Source organism: Podarcis liolepis (assembly GCF_965112155.1).
Source record: "Podarcis liolepis genome assembly, chromosome: 1".
NCBI classification, from domain to species: Eukaryota; Metazoa; Chordata; class Lepidosauria; order Squamata; family Lacertidae; genus Podarcis; species Podarcis liolepis.
The window spans coordinates 12,537,495-12,557,528 of NC_139554.1; the positions used below are offsets into that span (position 1 = coordinate 12,537,495).

The following is a 20,034-nucleotide window of genomic DNA, read 5'->3' on the forward strand; positions in this document are numbered from 1 at the left end:
CGTCTTTCAACAGAATGCGCTCCTCGTGTCTGTTTTTATTACGTAGCTGATCCGCACATGTTATGGCTGTATAACGTAAAGAGGCCTTTGATTGCAATGTGTCTGGCTTGAGATGGCAAGCGTTACTGGAAGCTCCAGCCGCTGCAGAATGCGGCCGCCTGCTTGGTAGCAGCTATTGCTGCGTTGTGGCTAATAGCACAATCTTATTGTTATGTACCACCCCAATATATCTGACCAAACTGCGGGAGGCAGTGGAAGACAGGAGTGCCTGGCGTGCTCTGGTCCATGGGGTCACGAAGAGTCGGACACGACTAAACGACTAAACAACAACAACCCTAATATATGCATGGTAAAGGGACTACAGGGGTTCCTAGAGCTTATCCAGAGTTTGGTTTCCGTGGAATGAAGGTCAGAGAGGACCATGGTGTCTTCAGGATATATGGTTTTATTTGCACATATATACAACCTGAGCAAAGGGACGCGGGTGGCACTGTGGGTTAAACCACAGAACCTAGGACTTGCCAATCAGGTCAGCAGCTCAAATCCCCACGACGGGGTGAGCTCCTGTTGTTCAGTCCCAGCTCCTGCCAACCTAGCAGTTTGAAAGCACAAAGTGCAAGTAGATAAATAGGTACCGCTCCAGCGGGAAGGTAAATGGTGTTTCCGTGCACTGCTCTGGTTCGCCAGAAGCAGCTTAGTCATGCTGGCCACATGACCCGGAAGCTGTCTGTGGACAAACGCCGGCTCCCTCGGCCAATAAAGCGGGGTGAGCGCCCAGAGTCGGCCACGACTGGACCTAATGGTCAGGGGTCCCTTTACCTTTACCACCTGAGCATAAGATGTAGACACTCACAGCATTCACACCCTGACAGATATTGCTTCTCCTTTTGCCATGGTTTTGGATCCAGCACAGGCTGTCTCCAGCTTCCAGGCTGCTTTCAGCTCAGCTCTCACATACTACCCTGGCTATTGTTCTCCTACCTACCAAGAGGGAGGCATGGAGAGGTGGTTGCTGAAGTAAAAAAAACAACACACAGTACAGGGGATCCTCAGGCAGGAACAGCCCAATGAGATCTGAACGTGCAAAACTATACAGTGGAACCTTGGTTCTCAAAGGCCTTGGGACTCAAAACAACTTGGAACCCAAACACTGCAAACCTGGAAGTATGTATGTTTGCGAACTTTTTTCGGAAGCTGAACAGGCTCCATTTTGAGTGTTACACTTCTGATGTGAGTGCCACGCTGCCGTTTTGAGTGTTACGTTGAGGTCTGTCTGGTTTTGCTATTTATTTTGAGTTTTTGTGGCTCTTTTTGTTTTGTTTTTGTGACTTTGTGGAGCCCGGTTCAGCTACTGATTGATTGATTGTGACTGCAGTACATTTTTTATTGCTTTCATTTTATGGATCAATGGTCTCGTTAGATATTAAAATTCATGTGAAACTGATGTTTTAGGGGTTGTTTTTTTAAAAGTCTGGAACGGATTAATGCATTTTGCATTACTTTCTATGGGAAAGCGCGCCTTGGTTTTGGAACGCTTTGGTTTTGGAATGGAGTTCCGGAACGGATTAAGTTTGAGAATGAAGGTACCACTGTATTGGAGGGGGGGGGAATGGAATCCTGAGTGGCTGCAGTCCATGCTGCAACTTTTTACTGCAGATATCCCTTGCCAACAGTAAAGACCTAAGCAGCCCTGGGTCCTGTAGATGTTCACTCTGCCACTGTCGGCTTCATGAAATAGTGCTGGGAGAGCAGCCTGCACAGGGTCCCAGCCAGGGCTGGTGTTGGGGTTCGGTTTCACTGAGCATCTGCTGCCAAGCCCTGCAACCCCCAAAAGCTGCTCCCGCCTGCTCCCCTCCCCAAGTGAGAAGGTGCAAAAACAGCAAGGGGGGAGCAGCAGCCTCCGCTTTGCCTTGCCCTTCCCCTCTCAACAGTGGAGCAGACCAGGACCCAGAGGAACAGGACAGTTGTATGAGCAGCAGCAACAGAAACAAGGTGGGGCTACTCAGAGAGGACTCTGCAAAAGAAGTATTTTGCAGTATTTTTTTGCTCCTTGGTTGAATGGTGCCCTAAGATTGCTTTGCCCTGCTGTGCATCACTTCTTTACATTTAATTGCATTTCTCCTTTCGCTGCCCATTCACTTGGTTTGGAGATATCCCTTTTGGAGCTCTTCAAAATCTCTACATTTGTGCTCTGAGGCTATTGGCCGGGAATGCAATTACCATAATAAATAAAAATGAGGGAAGGAGGCAACCCTGTTTAGTTCCTCGATATAACGTGAGATGTGTGGAAATTTAGATTTTTTCTTATGTTGGATGTAGAAGGGGAATAACGGTAAAGGACCCTTGGACAGTTAAGTCCAGTCAAAGGCGACTATGGGGTTGTGGTGCTCATCTCACACTCAGGCCAAGGGAGCTGGTGTTTATCTGCAGACAGCTTTCCGGGTCAAGTGACCAGCATGACTAAATCGCTTCTGGCACAATGGAACACTATGACAGAAACCACAGCACACGAAAACGCCATTTACCTTCCCGCCGCAGTGGTACCTATTTATCTACTTGCACTGGTGTGCTTTCGAACTGCTATGTAGGCAGGAGCTGGGACAGAGCAACAGGAGCCCTTCCTGTCGTGCATATTCGAACCACCAACCTTCTGATCGGCAAGCCCAAGAGGCTCAGTGGTTTAGACCACAGCACCACCCACATCCCTTAGAACGGGAATACGTAGCTCTCAAGGCGTTTATAAATTTAGGGTCAAATTCGCAAAGTGAATGAGTTTTAGTAAAAACTGCCAACTGGCATAATCAAAAGCCTTAAATAAAACTGGAGAAAGTTAGGGAAGACCTTGTCACTCTGCTGCATTTCTGTGTAACACAGCGGTGTGTGTATTACAACAGTGTAATACGTTCTTGTTTACTTCCACTTTTGCTTTCTATTTATACACACCCATGAAGCGGTTCCACAGAAGGGCGGAGCGGGTCCCCAGGCAACAACATGTTTATGTATTTAGTACTAATTAATGGGGTTGCAATGCATTAAGGAAGACAACTGTTTTCCTTTAAGTAATATCTGTGGTTTGACCAGTAAATTATGTGCAGTGTAGCAATTTCTTGCTTAGTTCCACTTCAGTATTCTCTTTATATACTCATGTAGTTATACAGAAATGAATGGAATAGAGCCTCAGACAAAAACATGTTTATGGATTTCAGATTCTGGAAGTTATCGATATTACATCTCTACAGAAACGTCAAGTGCCACCATACTATTTTTTTTCTAATTTAGAAATATTTTTTCCCCTAGTTTAGAAATCCAGTGGAAATTTGTCCAGAATTCTCATTTTTGACCAAAAATAAAATAAAATAAAATAAAACCATAGGATTTTTTCCCAAACAATAACACTTCCTCCTTTGGATGTCTAAAGGAAGTCTTCTGTGAAATGCATATTTAAAACAGCATAATTAGCAGGATAATAAAATATTTTCATAAGTACAGAACGTATCAGCTGCTGTTGCTGCCAATATTGCCAGCTGTGGTTCATTGTGAGCAGTGGCTGTGGAACATCAGGCTCCAGGACCTAGCACTGAACTAAGAGGTCTCTGAACTCTTCAGCAGCTTTCGTTTTCGTAGCTGGAGTCAGTCACGGTCCAGCCCTCCCTGGCCAGGTGGGAAAAGGCCTGCAAGGCAGGGAGCAGGTCTTCTAGGTTATCATAGCCAAGATCGGGATTATCAAATTTTTACGTCAGGGCTAGTAATAGAATCATAGAATTCTAGAGTTAGAAGCATAGGCGCCGACTCCATGGGGCCTGAGGGGGCCTGAGCCCCCTCAAAAATTCGTTTGGGGGGCTCCGCCCCCCAATAATCTCGAGCGCCCCTCCAGCAGAGCGCCGCCGCCCCTCCCCCAGCCCAAAATGCACAGGGTCGGGCTGCATGCCTCCTGCCCTCCCTCCCGAGCAAAAGCTCCACCCAATTTCCTTCGGAGCTGATTAATAGGCGCAGCACGCTCTCCCCTATTCGCTCACGAGGAGGCGGCGCCACTTTATCTGCATATTCATGAGCTTATTTATTATTCATGAGCTTTCGCGGGCTCCCCCAATATTTTTTATAAGTCGGCGCCCCTGGTTAGAAGGGACCCCCAGTCACCTAGTCCAACCCCCTGTATTGCAGGAATCGTAACTAGAGCATCCATGACAGATGGCCATCCAACCTCTGCTTGACAGCCTTCAAGGAAGGAGAGTCCACCACCTTCGGAGGGAGTCCGTTCCACTGTCAAACAGCTCTTGCCATCAGAAAATTCTTCCAGATGTTTAGTAGGAATCTCCACTCCTAAAAAATAGGAATAAAATATTTTATACACTAACTTATAGCCCCGGACCCATTTCCTTTACCATACTTACCTGTAAACTGAAGCTCCAGAGAGACCTCCCCAGAACAATCCTGAAATGCATTTTAATTTTATAAAAAACTGAATTTGCAACTTCAGCTCAAATTGGATGGAGTCCCAGCCTTGTGTGTTTGCTTCCCTCCTCTCCCCAGCTCTAAGAAACAGATGTTTATTATTCACTTATTGGTTCATTATTGCTGTTTGTTCACGTTATCTATGTACTTCATTAGCTATTCACTTGAGCCGTTCCCTGGTGTTAAATCAGCAAAATGTTGGTTGCTTAATCCAAGTTGCATGGTGAAGGGTAGGGTAAAGGTAAAAGGACCCCTGACCATTAGGTCCAGTCGTGACCAACTCTGGGGTTGCGGTACTCATCTTGCTTTATTGGCCGAGGGAGCCGGCGTACAGCTTCCGGGTCATGTGGCCAGCATGACTAAGCCGCTTCTGGCGAACCAGAGCAGCGCACGGAAACGCCGTTTACCTTCCCGCCGGAGTGGTACCTATTTATCTACTTGTACTTGACGTGCTTTCAAACTGCTAGGTTGGCAGGAGCAGGGACCGAGGAATGGAAGCTCACCCCGTCGCAGGGATTTGAACCGTCAACCTTCTGATCGGTAAGTCCTCGGCTCTGTGGTTCAACCCACAGCGCCACCCGCGTCCCTTATGGTGAAGGGTAAATAAGCCAAAAAACCAGCTCTCAACAGGTGGAGTTTTAAAAGGCCCACTCCTTTTAATACTTAATCATTCTTTTTTTAAAAAAAACCTTAAAAGTAAAGGCTGTTCATCGGACTTTCAATTTTGTATGCTAACTTTACCAAAAGAGACAGCAGCCTTTATCTTTCATTTCAGCCCTCCCATTCACTGGAGCTGCCCTAATTTTATGGTCTCTTGGGAATTTCACTGCAGGATTAGCTGAAACTTGATGCTTGGAAACACGAGGAGTTTCCCCAACTTTTTGATTCAAGGAAGTTATCAGCTGATAAATGCCAGGTGCCTAGGGAATTTGTGCAGACAACATGACCTTTTTGAAGATAATTTGACTTTCAGATCCACTGTAGTCCTGTCAAAAGCATGGACTCATTCACACATTCGTTTGGGGTTTTTTTTTTGAGTTCTCATTATGCATATAAGTGAATGTGTGAAACACTATTTTTTTTACTGTGCTTCCAACTTCATGCAACAAGTACGGTAGTCTACAGGGGGTCTGCATGGAAGGTATTCAACCTGCCTTTCTCCAGGTGCAGTGTGGTTCTCCAAACGGTCAGAATTTTGTCAGGAGGATTCAATTGAATACCAGACATTCAGTGCAATTAATGTGCTCTGTGGCCCTGGCACAATACAGCCACTTTGGGGGGGGGGGTCCTAACTTTTTGCAGTTAGGAAAGTGATGCAGAAAATGTGGGATGAACAGGTTAAAGGGAAGGTATCTAACCACTTTGCAAGCCGATCAGGATGACTGTTCCATATAACCTCTTTGCAAGCCAAACAGAACACACCAGCTACACCTGTTGAATTTCCAGTTTTAAAAACACTCTTAAAAGGGGGCTGCTTTTGCATCTGTCCAGCTGCAGTACAGGCATACGATCAAATGCACCTAGCTTTATTATGCGGCAAATGCATAAATACGCAGGCAAAGGAAACCCACCGCGATGATCTCATCCTTGCGTCATGCTTATTCTCGGGCGCACATGCTGGCGAGCTGGCCCTCGTCCCAGCCACGTGGCCCGTTACAGATTTGAGGGCCGGCTGGGGCGCGTCTTCGTTCCCAGCCGAGGCGCCTGCACGGTTTAGCCCCGCCGGGGCCAAAAAAAGCACGGCTCTCCTGGTTCCTGACGAACATCCACGAGTGAGACGAAGGAGGGGAAATGCGAGCAGGGCTGGGCGGGCCAATGGCGCTTGCTTGGCAGTCTCGCTCCTGTTTCCTCGGCAGGAGGACACAATGGAAGTGGCCCAACTTGGCACGTTGCAAAGTTGTTGCGTCTCGCAGATCTGCGCGCACCCGGTGGAGAAACCCTTGCTAAAGCTCTCGCTATCCGGCTGCATAACGTGCGCGCTTGTGTATGTGACACTTTAACACTCTGCAGCGGGATCCGAATAATTGCTTACTCGAGAGTAAGCCCCGATGAAGTGAATGGCGATGACTCTTGAGCAAATGAGCATTAGGATTGCAGCGGGCGCAGCAAGACGTAACGCGTGTTTCGTTGAGAAGCAAATCGTGCCCCATTGAAGCGGCAAGCACACCTAACCTCACTATTCTGGGGTGGGGAGAGTCACGTGGGGGTTTACTCCCGAGTAAATGTTCCTAGGATCGTGCTGTACGCATAAGGATTGCAGTCTAGCCGCGATTTCAGACACGTTTCCTAGGAAACAATAGTCAAACCCCTGAAAAAATAATCACCGAACAGGAGTGCCAACTTGGCTCCACAACTGGGTGTCCCGTGGCCAAGGGTGCCATGTAGCGAAATTTGTGGGTGCCTTCATGGGGAATTTTGTGAGTGTTCGGGCACCAAGGAAGTTGGCACCTATGCCACCAAGTGAATGGGCGATTCAAATTCAGACGAGTTGTCGGAAATATTTACAAATAATTATTTTTGTGGAAAATTATTGAACCAGAAAGCTAATCTCTTATTAACTAACATTCTCTGTATTAACAAGCAATAAAGCCCGTAAATTGGCTTCTCTCTTCTTGCTAGTTTTCGCAGTTTGTCTACTCGAAAGTAAAGCCCATTTTCAGTGGGACTTACTCCCAAGAAAGCGCGTTCCAGGTCGCAGCTTAACGCAACTTTTCCCCAACGCAAACCGGATCGGGCATTACACAAGGCTTTTATATACGTATTCCGGAATACTTCCAAGCAGACACGCATCGGATCGGGTCCCACGGGTCCCCGCCTCACATAAGCTCCCATCGTTGCAGCACGACCCGATGTATGTTTACTCGGAAGTAAGACCCACTGTGTCGGATGGGGGCGGGGCTTGTGTTCACAGAATCGGGACCTCGTAGTACAATCGTAGCAAGCAGTTCCCACCGTGATCAACGAGGCGTGTTTCCAGGTAAGTATACGCAGGGATGTAGTCATAAAAAAAACCTTAATTTTGCAGCATGCCTGATTTCGGGAAAGTTTACTTGTCCAAGCAAGCAAAGTCCGTCCCCGGACTCGTTGGCAAAGACCACCCTTCTCGTTTGTTTAGTGCCCACTTGAAAAGGAGAAAAACCAATTGAAACCAGGAAAGTGCATTTCTGGGCAAGGCGACCCGTCGAGCATCTTTACCCAGAGGCAAGTCCCATACTGATTTCCCGGAGACTGCCTGCAGGATCACAGCCCTGGAGCCAATAGGCACCTCCCTTGCATGAGAAGCCGACTCGCGAGTAAGCGCACTCAGCGCATTGCAAAAATAAAACACAGCCTCCCGCGCGCAAGGGCTCCGCAACTGGTTCCCCAAGAAGCGAAAAACCGATGGAAAGCAACGCGCCCATGGAGAATCCCAAGGCTCAAATTCATTTCGCCGGCCTGTGTTATTTCTCCGCACGTTTTCTTGCGGTTGCTTGCTAACGCGGGAGCCTGTAAGAGTCGTCTTAGCAGTTGTCCCCCTTCATTCGCGCTTGCAATCAAGCGGCGCCCGCTTTCCTTCCAAAGTCTCTGCAAACGGAGTCTAATCCCGCCCCACTTTTTTTCTTTAAAGTCCGGACAGTGTTGCAAAAACAAATAATTTACATACTGCAAAGATTTTTTTTTGCACGCTTAAAGAGGCCTCCACTGTGTTTCTTCTTTCCAAAACATTGCCGAGGGACTCCTCGCTGTATTTTCTTTCCAACCCTCCCCACCTCCTTTTCTTCAAACTCCCCCCCCCCTTTTTTTTTTTTGCTAAGCTATAGCAGAGAGTTTGCATTAAGAGAGAGCGCCGCTGGATGTCTGGACGCGCCGTAGCCGCAAGGACACAGCAAGCACTTTCCTCCTCCAAGCCTCTGCTGCAGCAGCTGGAGAGTTGGGATCGGGACGCGGGGAGGGGGGGTAAAGGGTAAAGGGAAGGAAAAACAAGGGAGGGGGGAAGAGAGCGAGCGAGAGAGGAGGATTTACAAATGCAAAGCAGCAGCTGAGGACGCAACAGCAGCTGCTGTTGCCGCTGCCCAGAACAGAAGCCCTGGCAGTCTGGCGACTAAGGCGGGGGGAGGGAGGGAGTGGAGTGGCTGGGTGGGGGTTGGATTTTTTTTTTTTAATGTGTATTTTTTTCCGGGTTGCGAGCAGCAGACAGCGGCGTCCACGGGGCGCGGAGGCGTCAGTCGCTGCAGCCGCCGCCGCCAGAGTGCTATTGTGTGTGAACTGGGGGAAGAGAGAGAGAGAGAAAAAGAAAGAGCGCACAGAGCTAAAGGGAAAAAGAGAGAGAGAGACATATGCACACACCAGCATGCACACAGACACACACACTCCCCCATATGCAGGGAAAGTATCGCGAGAGCGCTCTGGCTAACAACCTGCTTCGCAACACACACAGGAGCGCTGCACCGCTGCTGGGTTGCCAGCAACAAGAAACAGCGCGCGGAGCAACCCGGACGGTGGGGAGGCGAGGCGCGCGCACACATACATACGCGCGCGCGCGCGCGCATACACACACATCTGGGGGGGAGAGGCTCGGAGTTTGGGGAGCGGAGTTGTCGGGGTGGGCAAGAGCAAGAGGGAGAGAGCGGCGCACATGCAGATCTCCAGCGGCACCCCTGAGCAACACCCAGCCAGGCTGGTGAGTAAAACGCTTGCTCTGCTCTGCGCGTGTGTTGTGTTGTGGTTGCTGCACTTTCTCCATTGCTTTTAAAGGCCGGGGGGGGGGAGGGGAGCCTGCGGCGGTGCTGGTGGGTGCCTCGAGATTTCTCTCTCCCCCCCCTTCCTCCGCGCATTCCACCTTTCCAAAGCTAAGCAGCCCCCCCCCCCCGCTCTTCCTGGCAGCTTGGATTGCACGCGGATCCGTGCGCTTTGGGGCTGCGCTTCGGAGCACAAAGGGGGCCGAGAGCTCAGCGGGTTGGCTTTAAAAAGTTGCAAAGAAGTCTGGTGGTGGCGGCGGCGGCTATGGGGAGAGCAGCCGAAGGAATTCTGGATCTAAGATATATGTGTGTGTGTGATTTGCCCCCCCCCCCCTTGACCACCACCCCCCGGAAAAAGTTTTCAAAATGCAAGTGCCGAACTTTCAGCTCCTCCGGCTGCTGCGCCCCGCACCTCTCCAAAGGTCAAGCGGTTATGTCCTCCATTTCGAGTAATACGATTTGTTATTTAAGTAACTTTTCCCGGGGTGGTGGTGGAGGAGGAGGAGGGTAGTGGCGGCGGCAGGATTTTGAAGGAGGGAAGGACTCGCTCAGTTTAAGTTTGAGATTTAATAGATGGCTATAATTGGGGGGGGGGGCGGTTGTTGGAACTTTAAAAGGCAGCAAGCTGTGGTTGGCTGGTAGTTAGATTTGAAGTAACATATGGCATTAAAAGGGGCACAGCTGGAGGTTGCATTTCCATCGCAGTGAAGTCAGAGCAGCTGACTTTCCAGCTTGCGGTGTAATTAGCAAACGGAGCACTCCCTCCCATTCGCTCCTCGCTCCTCTCTTCTCTCCCCCCCCACTCTTTTTTCACACACATACAAGCTTTCTTCCGTTACTGGCTAGCAGAAAACCCCTGATCTTCCCAATCCCTAGGGTGATCACCCACTTGGAAAGGCAAGGGGGGGGGGTGAAAAACAAAACAGAAACCCAAACGAGCTTGAGTTCTTCCATAACTCTTTTTTGGGGGGACGTGGGGGGGGGGGAGAGAAAGGAGACTGTATTTTCTTTCTCCAAATGAGCCCTTCAACCCCCTGCTCAGCAGCTGTTCAAGGTAAGGTGTCTTAAGAAACTACCTACCAACTTAAAGGAGTCTTACTGCAGTTTGTTTGGGGTGTGTGTAGGTGCCTTTTGCTTTTAATAACTTCCAGGGCAATCTATAGATAGATATGAAATGCTGTTTTTTTTTTCTTTTTTTAAGTGGGAAGATTATCTTTTTGTTAAAAAAAAGACCGTGTGTGTATGATTATTCACGAATGAAGGTATTTGCAGGGGGGTGGAGGATGCAAAATGCACTTGTTTTTGTAAAACTGTGTGTACACTTTTAATATATAAAATAGCTACGGGGGGGGGTGTCCCAAAGTTAAGATTTCCAGGAATGCACAAAAAAGCAAAGTCTTCTCTCCCTTCCTCTAAAGCTGATTGCTGTTAAGACAAAGGTTGGGGGCGTTACTTCCTTTAGAAGCTTTGGTTTACTTAAGAGTCAAGTTTTTCCTGTTTTTGAAGCAGGTGTTCTGGTGTGGGAGGCATCTCTCTCTCTTTTTAAGCAATTCAAACAGAAATGATAGAGGATGAACAGTTGAACTGTTATCTCCAAGGCTCCAGTTTACCCCCCCCCAGCCACTCTTGTTTGTTTGTTAACAGCTGCTTCAGGAGGCCTGTGGCTATTATAGTAGCATTCAAGTTTTTCCTGTTTTTGAACAGGTTATGAAGGAAGAATGGAGTTTCCAGACCATAGCCGGCAGTTGCTGCAGTGTCTGAGTCAGCAGCGTCACCAGGGCTTCCTGTGTGACTGCACTGTTTTAGTTGGAGACGCTCAGTTCCGAGCCCACAGAGCGGTCCTCGCCTCTTGCAGCATGTACTTCCATCTTTTCTACAGGGACCAGCTAGACAAAAGGGACATTGTGCATCTGAACAGTGACATCGTCACCGCCCCGGCCTTCGGCTTGCTCCTCGAATTCATGTACCAAGGCAAGCTGGAGTTCAGCAGCCTCCCGGTCGAGGATGTGCTCGCCGCAGCCAGCTATCTACACATGTACGACATTGTGAAAGTCTGCAAGGGCAAGCTGAAAGATAAGGAATTGTGCGTGGACGAGAAGATGAACGGCAGCGGCGGGGCCCATTCAGAGAAGGACGCCCGGGTCCTGGATGACGGAGTACCCTTGGGGCACGGCGAGTTCAGCCCCGGAGAGAAATACAAAATGATTGCTGCAGAATACGATCGTTCTGCTGGAAAGGATAAGGGCAGCAGTTACCCAGGCTGGTCTCCCGATCTCGTCGGCTCTGTGTTAGGCGAGGCAGAATTGGACACCGTGGCAGCTGAAAAAACAAGGGTGAACATCAGCAGTTCGGCGAGACCTGCGTCCCAAAGACCTCCTCGCCACCCCTTGGCTTTGAGGGAGGCCGAGTGTGCTTTAGACCTGTCTTTCAAGCCCCTGGCAGGGCGAGATGGCTTCCAGCCTTCCTACATCTTCGGGCAGCTGGCTGCGGACGGGCCACCGCGGCAGGGGAGCGAGCCCTTTGTCAAAGACGAAGAAGAGTCTCTGTCGGACAGGGAAGACGGCGAGGAGAGGGGCCTAGAAAGCCAGGGCTTTGGGAATTCTGGCCAGAGCCTGGCCCTAGGGCTGGGGACCATGTTTGTTGCCAGCAACGGGGACGCTCCCGTGACGCCGGAGGAAGACGTCGACCAGGAGCGGGAGGTGAGCGAGGACGACATGGCCTCTTCCGACGTCTCGTCCTCGGGGGTCGTGGTGCCAACCGGGCACATTTGCATCTGCCCGCTCTGCAGCAAAGTCTTCCCCAGCCCACACGTCCTGCAGCTCCACCTGAGCTCCCACTTCCGAGACAAGGACGGCTCTCGGACCAGGCTCTCTCCGGACGGGTCGGTGCCCACCTGTACTCTGTGCGGCAAGACCTTCTCCTGCATGTACACGCTGAAGAGGCACGAGAGGACTCACTCCGGGGAGAAGCCGTACACTTGCGGCCAGTGCGGCAAGAGCTTCCAGTACTCCCATAACCTCAGCCGCCACGCAGTGGTGCACACGAGAGAGAAGCCCCACGGCTGCAAGTGGTGCGAGAGACGCTTCACGCAGTCCGGGGATTTGTACAGACACATCCGCAAATTTCATTGTGGCCTTGTAAAGTCGCTGGTGGTTTGAGGGAAGTTGTTGTCGTTTCAAAAGACACCCGTCTGCTCTTCATGCCGGTTCGCTTTAGGCAAATGATATACGGGGAAGGAGGGTGGAGAATAATGTAGGTCTACATTTCATTGCTGGGGGGGGGGGAGAGGCAAAATTGGTTCTACCCCTCCCACCCTGGCCCACCTTAGGCCAGCAGCGGTGGCGACACTTAACGTTCTGTTGTTGTTTTTCTGTGTGTGGCAGGTAAAATGAATCTTAATCTGTAGATAGCTTAATCCAAAATCCTTTGGATAGAAGCTGATTTAATCCAGTTGATTGGCCTAATTGGTCTGTGCCAAGTGGGTTGTTCTGATGCTACAGGTATGTTTTTCCCTGCTGGTTTTGAGGGTGTGCTCTTCCACCCTCTGCAAGTTTAAAAGGAATTGGAGAGAGAATGAGAGAGGTGTGAACTTTGATCCCAAACGGCAGTTTAGGTAGGACAGAGTGTGCTGCCTATATAGGAGCCGCCTTCTCCCCCCCCAAAAAAAAAATTATCGTTCATCTCTCTGTTGCAGGTGCATCAAGTAGGCAGTTTTGGAACGCATTGGCCTGAGTTTCTCTCCCACTCTGGATGTAACTTTTTCGATTCAACCTTTTTAATATGCTCCAGACAAATAGAACTTCAGGCAGTGTGAAAGTGATAGCTGGGACAAAGGCTTGTGCTTCATGGGGACTATCTAGAATCCTTAGACTAACTCGGGTCTGGAATAATAATAATAATAATAATAATAACAGCAACAATTTTATTACTTACATGCCACCTATCTGACTGGGTAGCAGAAGCCACTCTGGGCGGCTCCCAACATACTAAAAACACAGTAGAACAACAGTGGAAATCAATGTAGGGCCATCCTGCAAAATCTCTTGACTATTACAGCAAAAGTGTTCTGTATTTGGAAACTGGTCCTACTAACTTAAGCTCTCACTTTGCTGCTCTTTCCCCCCCTTCCATTTTTTTTTAAGGGGGGAGGTTTGCAATTCTAGTGAATGGTGCTGAAATATTTCAACCTGTGGGGCGTCATCTCAGGCCTGGTTCACAAATGACCCCAGCGTGGAGTGGGTGTGCCCTATGGCTAGGTGGTCAGCGGGGAAAGGATTTGGAGCTCTTGTGCCTTTAATAGTTGCATGCCTCTGGGATTCCCCCTTCTACCCAACTATTAAAGGTGCAGGAGACCCTCTCCTCCTTTGCATCTTGTTAACCCTACCTGTCGCTCACCTTGTGCAGAACTGTGAATGTAAACCTGGCCTCCATGCAGAGAAGCCGTTTTTGTGCTACAAAAAAGGAGCAGGCAGGTGTTTGGCTGCGGCCTGCCTGCAAAGGCCTCGATTCATGAAGTTTTGATGTGCCATGAGAAAAGATACTTAGTGAGGTGCAGACATCCTAACTGTGCCACCTTAGTAAAAACCACATCTCTCTATTAATAAGAGCTCTCCAGTTTTTGCTTCTAACAAAAGCCGCTTTCTTGCAAGTAAATGCCCTCTTGGATCAGGCCTTGAGAAGGCCTTGTTCCCCTTCCTGGGTGCTCATTGGTCAGAGGCACCAATCCACCAAAAGATTCCATCTTCTCCATTCCTTGGTGAATAGCAGGCATGGTTTGTGTAAGGGAGAAAGATGGGGAGCTGAACAGCCAAGGTGCTATTGAGCTTTCCCCATTCTGTGATGGTGGCATCTTCTTGTGAAAGTAGGTAGGGATACCTGAATCTCCACCCATTCCTCTTGCAGTTGCACCTGCCTTCCCTTGGGGCATAAGTTGGGGGTGCTACCTGTGAACCATGCCTCCCCATGTAGCTGCCTCATACACCTGTAGTTTCTCCTACAGCTGTTAGCACATCCTCAGCCAACCTGGCACCCTCCAGATGTTTAGGCCTGCAGTTTCCATCAGCCCCAGACAGGAGTGGTGGTCTGAAACATAGGTGTGCCAGTTTAGCCAAGAGTGCATTATGAGCTGGTACCATTTAACTCCTGCCATGAAGGATGAATTAGCAGTTGCTAATGTTTAGCCCATGCATTTCAGACTTACGGTTAAAGGCATAGGAACAGAACCGGTCGTTCTGTTGTTATTGTTATTATTATTATTATTGTGGCTCACTTGCCCCTTTTCCAGTTTTGAGCAGCAAGCTAAGCTGGTGAATGTACTGCCCTGCACACTTAATTGATTGCGTGCGTGCAAATGCTCCTGTTGAATGCACAGAGGCATGTATATTTGTTCTTGCGTGCTCTCTCTCTCTCTCTCTGCTTTCTCCCTTTCTCTTAGCATGGGGGGTTGGCTCCTTTAAGAGCATCTGCAAGTCAGAAATAGGACACTAATCAGGAAACAGAGCGCCGCTTTTTATTTCTTGGTTTTCTTTTCATCCCTCCACCCCGCGCCCTTGAACTCACCGGGCCTCGCTTGACCCTTGTAGAGAACACATCTGGTCAGAACAGCTGGTGGGGGGAAGCGTGGGGAGAAAGGGTGGGCTCAGATGGGGCCCAGAGGAAGTTTGAATCGGGGGGTCGGAGTAAGGGAAGGTGCCATCACTACCATTTCTTCAAGGGGGGTGGGAATGCTATTTAAGGGTGGTTGGTGGTTGTTGTTTTTTGCAGCGTGCAGGCAGTTTGAAGGACCGTTTCTTGAAAAAGAAACGTTCAGCATTTCAAAACTACTAGGATGTCTGCCGTGTTCTGGAGAAGTCTTTTTGTGTGATGCACGTTCTTGTTCCATAGAGTTGGAAATGGCTTACACTCAATTAAGGATTTACACTATGTTAAAAGTTTTAAATCTCCCCAATGTTTTTTTCCTTCATTGCTTTTTGTTTTGCTCCTGGTGATATTAACTGTTTGTCTCCGTAGGGTCAGATTTAGCCAAGTTCCACTTGGCCATTCACATGGTTCACTCCAGACAAGCAAAGCTTTGTCGCATTGTTTTGGGAGTGCGGGTTCCTTTTTCCTTTGGTTAAGAGAGATTGAAACGCTGTAGAGTTGGAACAAATCTGGGGTGTTACTTCAACATATTTCTGCCTAATTCCAGAATGTCTTTCTAGTAACGTCATTACCTATCAGGTTATGCCTTCTTAAATCCATTCAATGTATATTTTTGCCTACGCGAAACTTTGAAAAAAAGAAAGAAGAAAGATTGCACTTGAATGTAATTCTGTGGCATTGGCATCTAGTGAATGGGACTGTAGAAGGATTGCCAAGTCAAATTTACGGATGTTTTCGGATTCTCTTAAAGTGAAAACCATCTCATTTGGAATTTTCATGGGTTTTCTTTAATATTATGGAAGCACTGAAATAATTTGCCCTAAAGGGCATGTTATGTTATCCTGCAGAATAAGACAACATAGTCCTGCATTTCTAATTAATGGGATACCACCACCCCTGCCCAGAGGGGACATGACGCCACGGGAGGGGATGAGGTGCTCACCTAAAGCCGCCTTTGATTTTTGCCACAAAAGTTCTCACTGCTGAAGAGACAACCCTCTGAGATTTAAAAAGAGACTTGCCTCTTCAACTACCAGAACAAATGCATAGCTCTGTGCGTGTGGGTTTCTTTCTCCTGTACACATGTCTTCCCTGTTAGTTCCTATCCAATGTATTTAGGAAGTTATGCTATGAAGGAGCAATATTAATATCATTATAGAAACACTATTTGAGGTAGTGTGGTGGTGGAATTGTGAGGGAAGCAACTCCCTTTTCTTCAGATAAAAACTGATGGGTTGCAGTTCCTTTCCTATTCCTCTCTTAAATTACGAGCGCACATATAATGTGAATTTTTACTTCTATTTATAAAACGTCTAAATGGAATTCATTTGTTCCTGTACAAATATTCTTGCTAACGTATGTGAGGCATGTCAGAGCAGTACATGCCTGAGATATGTGACTATGGTACTGTGGTCTTACTTCATGTTCCCCCTTCCCCCACCCCCCAAAAAACCTTGAATTGGAAATAGCACTGAACAAAACTTTCAAAAATTAAGTTATTTCTTTTCTGTTTTAAACTTTTAAGTTATATAAATATATTTTTCTTCCTCCTGATGATACTTGATATGGTATTTATTAGATTTTTTTTTTAATGGAATGCTTACTTTGAGTTTTTTTTCCAGAATAACAGGCTTGAAATCTCTGTGTAAATTTAATTTTATTTCTTTACATGTTTAAGAAGCGAGAACGTGTGAGTCAGTGCGTAGAATGTAGGGCTGTTCATTTCCTCATCCCAGTGAGAATTCCAGTGTGCACATGGAATCTTTGTTAACTGCAATAGCCAGCCTGGTGCTTTGCAAAAGTTTTGGACCAGTTGCAGTCCTAAACACCTGTCGGCAGAGGTGAGATGCTTCTTCCAAGTGGATCTCCACCTCCTGTTGTAATGAACGGGACAGTGAATGTGCCTAGGTCTCTAGATTAGGGGTACATGTTTGCTTCTTCCTCCTCCTGGTATTTTTGTAGAAGGATTTTAATTTTAATTTTTTTTAGAAGTGCCATATGACACCATTGGAGTCTGCTGGTGTATTAGAGGGTGAAAAGAGTTTGCATCTGAGTGTTGTCTAGGAATCTTGAACTTTTTAGCAAGGGGCATGCATTGGGCTGCAGTGGGGAGGGGATGAAGATGACAGGTGTGCCCACCTTAAATGAATTGTCGAAGCATTGTCTCTTTTATTGTTCTCTCTCCCAACTTTTCTGGGTTGGTGTTTTATTTGTTTTGTTTTTTTAAAAAAAGAAGTTTGCACTTTTGAGATTACTTCTGTTTGTTCTTTGGGTTGTTTTTTTTTAAGGTTGCAATAGTTCTGAGCATGTTTGTTTGTTTGTTTGTTTGTTTGAAAAAAAGGTTCCTTACTCTACAGGAAAGTACTAAAACCTTGCACATTGAGGTGTCTTCATTATTATGCAGCAGCTGTTCTGCCTTGCAAAGAACATAATTGGAAAGTCCTTTTCGACTCCCATTCTCGGTTTTGATTTCAGCCCGAGTCAGGATTTTACCACGATAAACTGCTTTACTTAAACAATACACTGGATTTGTCTTATGCTCCAAACCGATACTGTGAAGAAAAAAAAACCACGTTTTGAAAGAAGACGGAAAAGAGAGAAAGATAAATCAGTTATTTTTAATTGCTTTTAATTTTGATGCAGTTCAGAGTCAAATATGTATATTTAAAGACACTAATTTTTTGTGGGAGAGTTTTTTATAGTATACAGTATGTAGAAAAGCTATTGGAATGAGCTATATTTTATATAAAAAAAGTTCTTTCACTGTTTTATAGTGAACTATTTTCCCCACCCTACCCCCAGTGTTAGGTCTATGCTGTGTTTAGCTTAGGTTCGACAATCGCATATATATACAAAAAAAGGCGTTGACAGTTTTCCCTTCGTGTTTAGTTTCCGTGTGGAGTTTTTCTCTCAAGATTTTTTTTGCAATTGTGTGTTGATATGTGCTGTTTTAAGAAAAGGAAAAAAAGAAACTGTGACAATCGTGATTAGAACTGCTGTCTTTATTAAATAAAACATGTTAGAGTTACAAAAGAAATCCTTTTCTTGTTCTAAAAATTCATGGCGGAGAAGAAATTATGTTGGAAGGCACTTGGGATTTAACCAGTATTCCCCCCCCCCTTACTTTCCCCACTGAGGAGCTATTTCAACTTTGGTTCCCCAGATACTGTCGGACTACAACTCCCATCATCCCTGACCACTGGTCCTCCTAGCAAGGGATGATGGGAGTTGTAGTCCAACAATATCTGGGGACCCTAAGGTTGAAAGAGGCTAATCATTGTGTTTAACCTCCCCTCAAACAATATGTAAAGATGGAGCATTTCACGTATTATCCAGAGGCAAGGCTAGGTTTGTTCCTGAGCATGCACTTTCAAGAACTGAGATGGCTCATTTGGTAGAGCATGAGACTCTTTAATTGTCGGGTTGTGGGTTCGAGTCCCAGTTGGGCAAAAGATTGTTGCACTGCAGGGGGTTGAACTAAATGACGCTCATGGTCCCTTCCAACTCTGATTCTAAGAAGCTAGAGCCACCTGTAGCTCCCTGAATGATACATGTGATTGCAAAATTGCCCCCCTCTCTCATTCTTTTTTTTTTTTAAGAATAATTTTTTATTAACCGACCAATCACATCAAATCAAACCAAATTACATAAATTCCAAATTACACAGCCGAATTTTAAATTTTTGTTGGGGGTACCCATATTTCAAGTTCTGAAGGGGATCCAATCAACTTCTTGCATCTTACTGCTGTTTTAATGTCCACAAATCTAACCTTATGACGTTCACAGTACTATCCAGTCCTTTCTTCTTGTTTTTCCACATCTCTTGTTGTTATTTTCATATATTTTTCCTTTCTCTTTGTGACCTCTGATAGTCTCCACAAGCTGGGTAGACAGTTTGTAATCCTGCGTGGATATTATTTTTTTTTTTATCCAGTAGCCATATCCAGACGTTTTCCATGTAACATCACTTCCATACATCAAAACAGTCTTAGCGTCATTAATCTTCACCAATCTGCCTCCTTTCTCAAAACCTCTGGGGAGATTCACCAGGAATGCAGTCTGAAAACAAGTCCGTTCCTTCTCTCGGCTATAAATCCTTTGGCAAGATGGCGACTCCGAATTAATTGATGCGCCATTCCAAAAGCTCTTATTGCTTCTCGATCTCTATAAAGCATACTTTTGGTTAAAGTTTATCTCCACACAGACCTTAATCATCCTGCTTGGGTCAGTTCAACCGATGGTTCTAATGAGGGGGGGTTCTTGTAAATCACATAGAAGGAAAGTAAAAAAGGCCCCCCCCATTCAGTCCCGTTGTCAACATACCCAGCCTTTGGTGTATCTTCATCGTAAAATATTCCTGTTTCTCCAACCCGTCGTCGTCTTTCGCAGAGGTCACTTAAATTAGCAGACTTCACTCCCCTTCTTCACTTGAAATATGTGCATTTGCTTCTTTTGTGATTAATTATTCCAAATTGCTGCAGCTAGTGTGCGATCAGAGACAGCGTCCAGGAGAGCCGAGGTCCACACGGGGGCATTCTGCCTAGGGCCCTCACCCCCTTCTTTCAAATTAGGGGGTGATTTATGGGCACAGCAGGCAAGGGCAGTGTTCCCCATTTCCTTGGGGCAGCAAGGGAGGCTGCCTACTCCCATAACAGCCTCTTAATTACCCTGTGTGGGTCGGAGAGATGGTATTGTCGGCCATCTTCCAATGCGCCCCCTAGTGGCCCCCTCTCATTCTTGATGTATGTGTACAGCTAAAGAGATGGGTGAAGCGATGCCCTTTATCTTGTTCCTGTCTGCAAACAAAACAAACCTTGAACCTTTTGAGTCTCCCTTATTCCTCCATTAAAAAAAAAAAATCACAGTTGGTGGTGCCGTTGGTATGAAATCCATCCTGGGTCACATCTGGGGTTGTAATAACCATTTGAAGGGCAATGGGCTTTTGTGTCTCATGGCAGACTTTCCCTTTGTTTACCTGTCTGGTTCAATAGAATGATGCCCTAAATTCCTCCCCTTTGTCAAACGAAATTCCAGCCACAAGTTACATAGCTTCAGTTTTGTTACCTTCAGTGAGTGATTTAATACTGTGGTTACTTTCCTCGGGGCCAGAAGTTTTCACAATAATAAAATTAGTATGCAAAGTACACTGGTACCTCTGGTTACGTACTTAATTTGTTCTGGAGGTCCGTTCTTAACCTGAAACTGTTCTTCACCTGAAGCACCC

At 47.0% G+C, this 20,034-nt stretch overlaps 1 protein-coding gene and 1 long non-coding RNA gene across 5 annotated transcripts; one reads left to right on the forward strand and one right to left on the reverse strand.

Annotated features, from left to right (window-relative positions):
- Positions 1 to 3,103: 3,103 nt before the first annotated feature.
- On the reverse strand, positions 3,104 to 7,981 carry LOC310685846. Its single transcript, XR_014515567.1, has 3 exons — positions 6,024 to 7,981; positions 4,111 to 4,320; positions 3,104 to 3,764 (listed from the first exon to the last, which is right to left on the reverse strand). It is a non-coding gene; the product is annotated as an uncharacterized lncRNA (long non-coding RNA).
- Positions 7,339 to 17,847, forward strand: ZBTB42 (zinc finger and BTB domain containing 42; the record flags this gene model as incomplete). Of its 4 annotated transcripts, none has more annotated exons than XM_083518876.1 (2): positions 7,339 to 7,429; positions 10,875 to 17,847. In XM_083518876.1, the coding sequence occupies 2 exons, from the start codon at positions 7,339 to 7,341 to the stop codon at positions 12,326 to 12,328; spliced, it is 1,545 nt and encodes a 514-aa protein (XP_083375002.1). In that variant the 3' UTR covers positions 12,329 to 17,847. The 4 variants fall into 4 exon arrangements, 3 of the variants coding, with proteins under 3 accessions (XP_083375002.1, XP_083375004.1, XP_083375003.1); XR_014529553.1 differs by lacking the exon at positions 10,875 to 17,847 and adding an exon at positions 7,568 to 8,370 and having other exon boundaries at positions 7,372 to 7,429; XM_083518878.1 differs by lacking the exon at positions 7,339 to 7,429 and adding an exon at positions 8,388 to 9,112.
- Between the last annotated feature and the right edge of the window lie 2,187 nt (positions 17,848 to 20,034).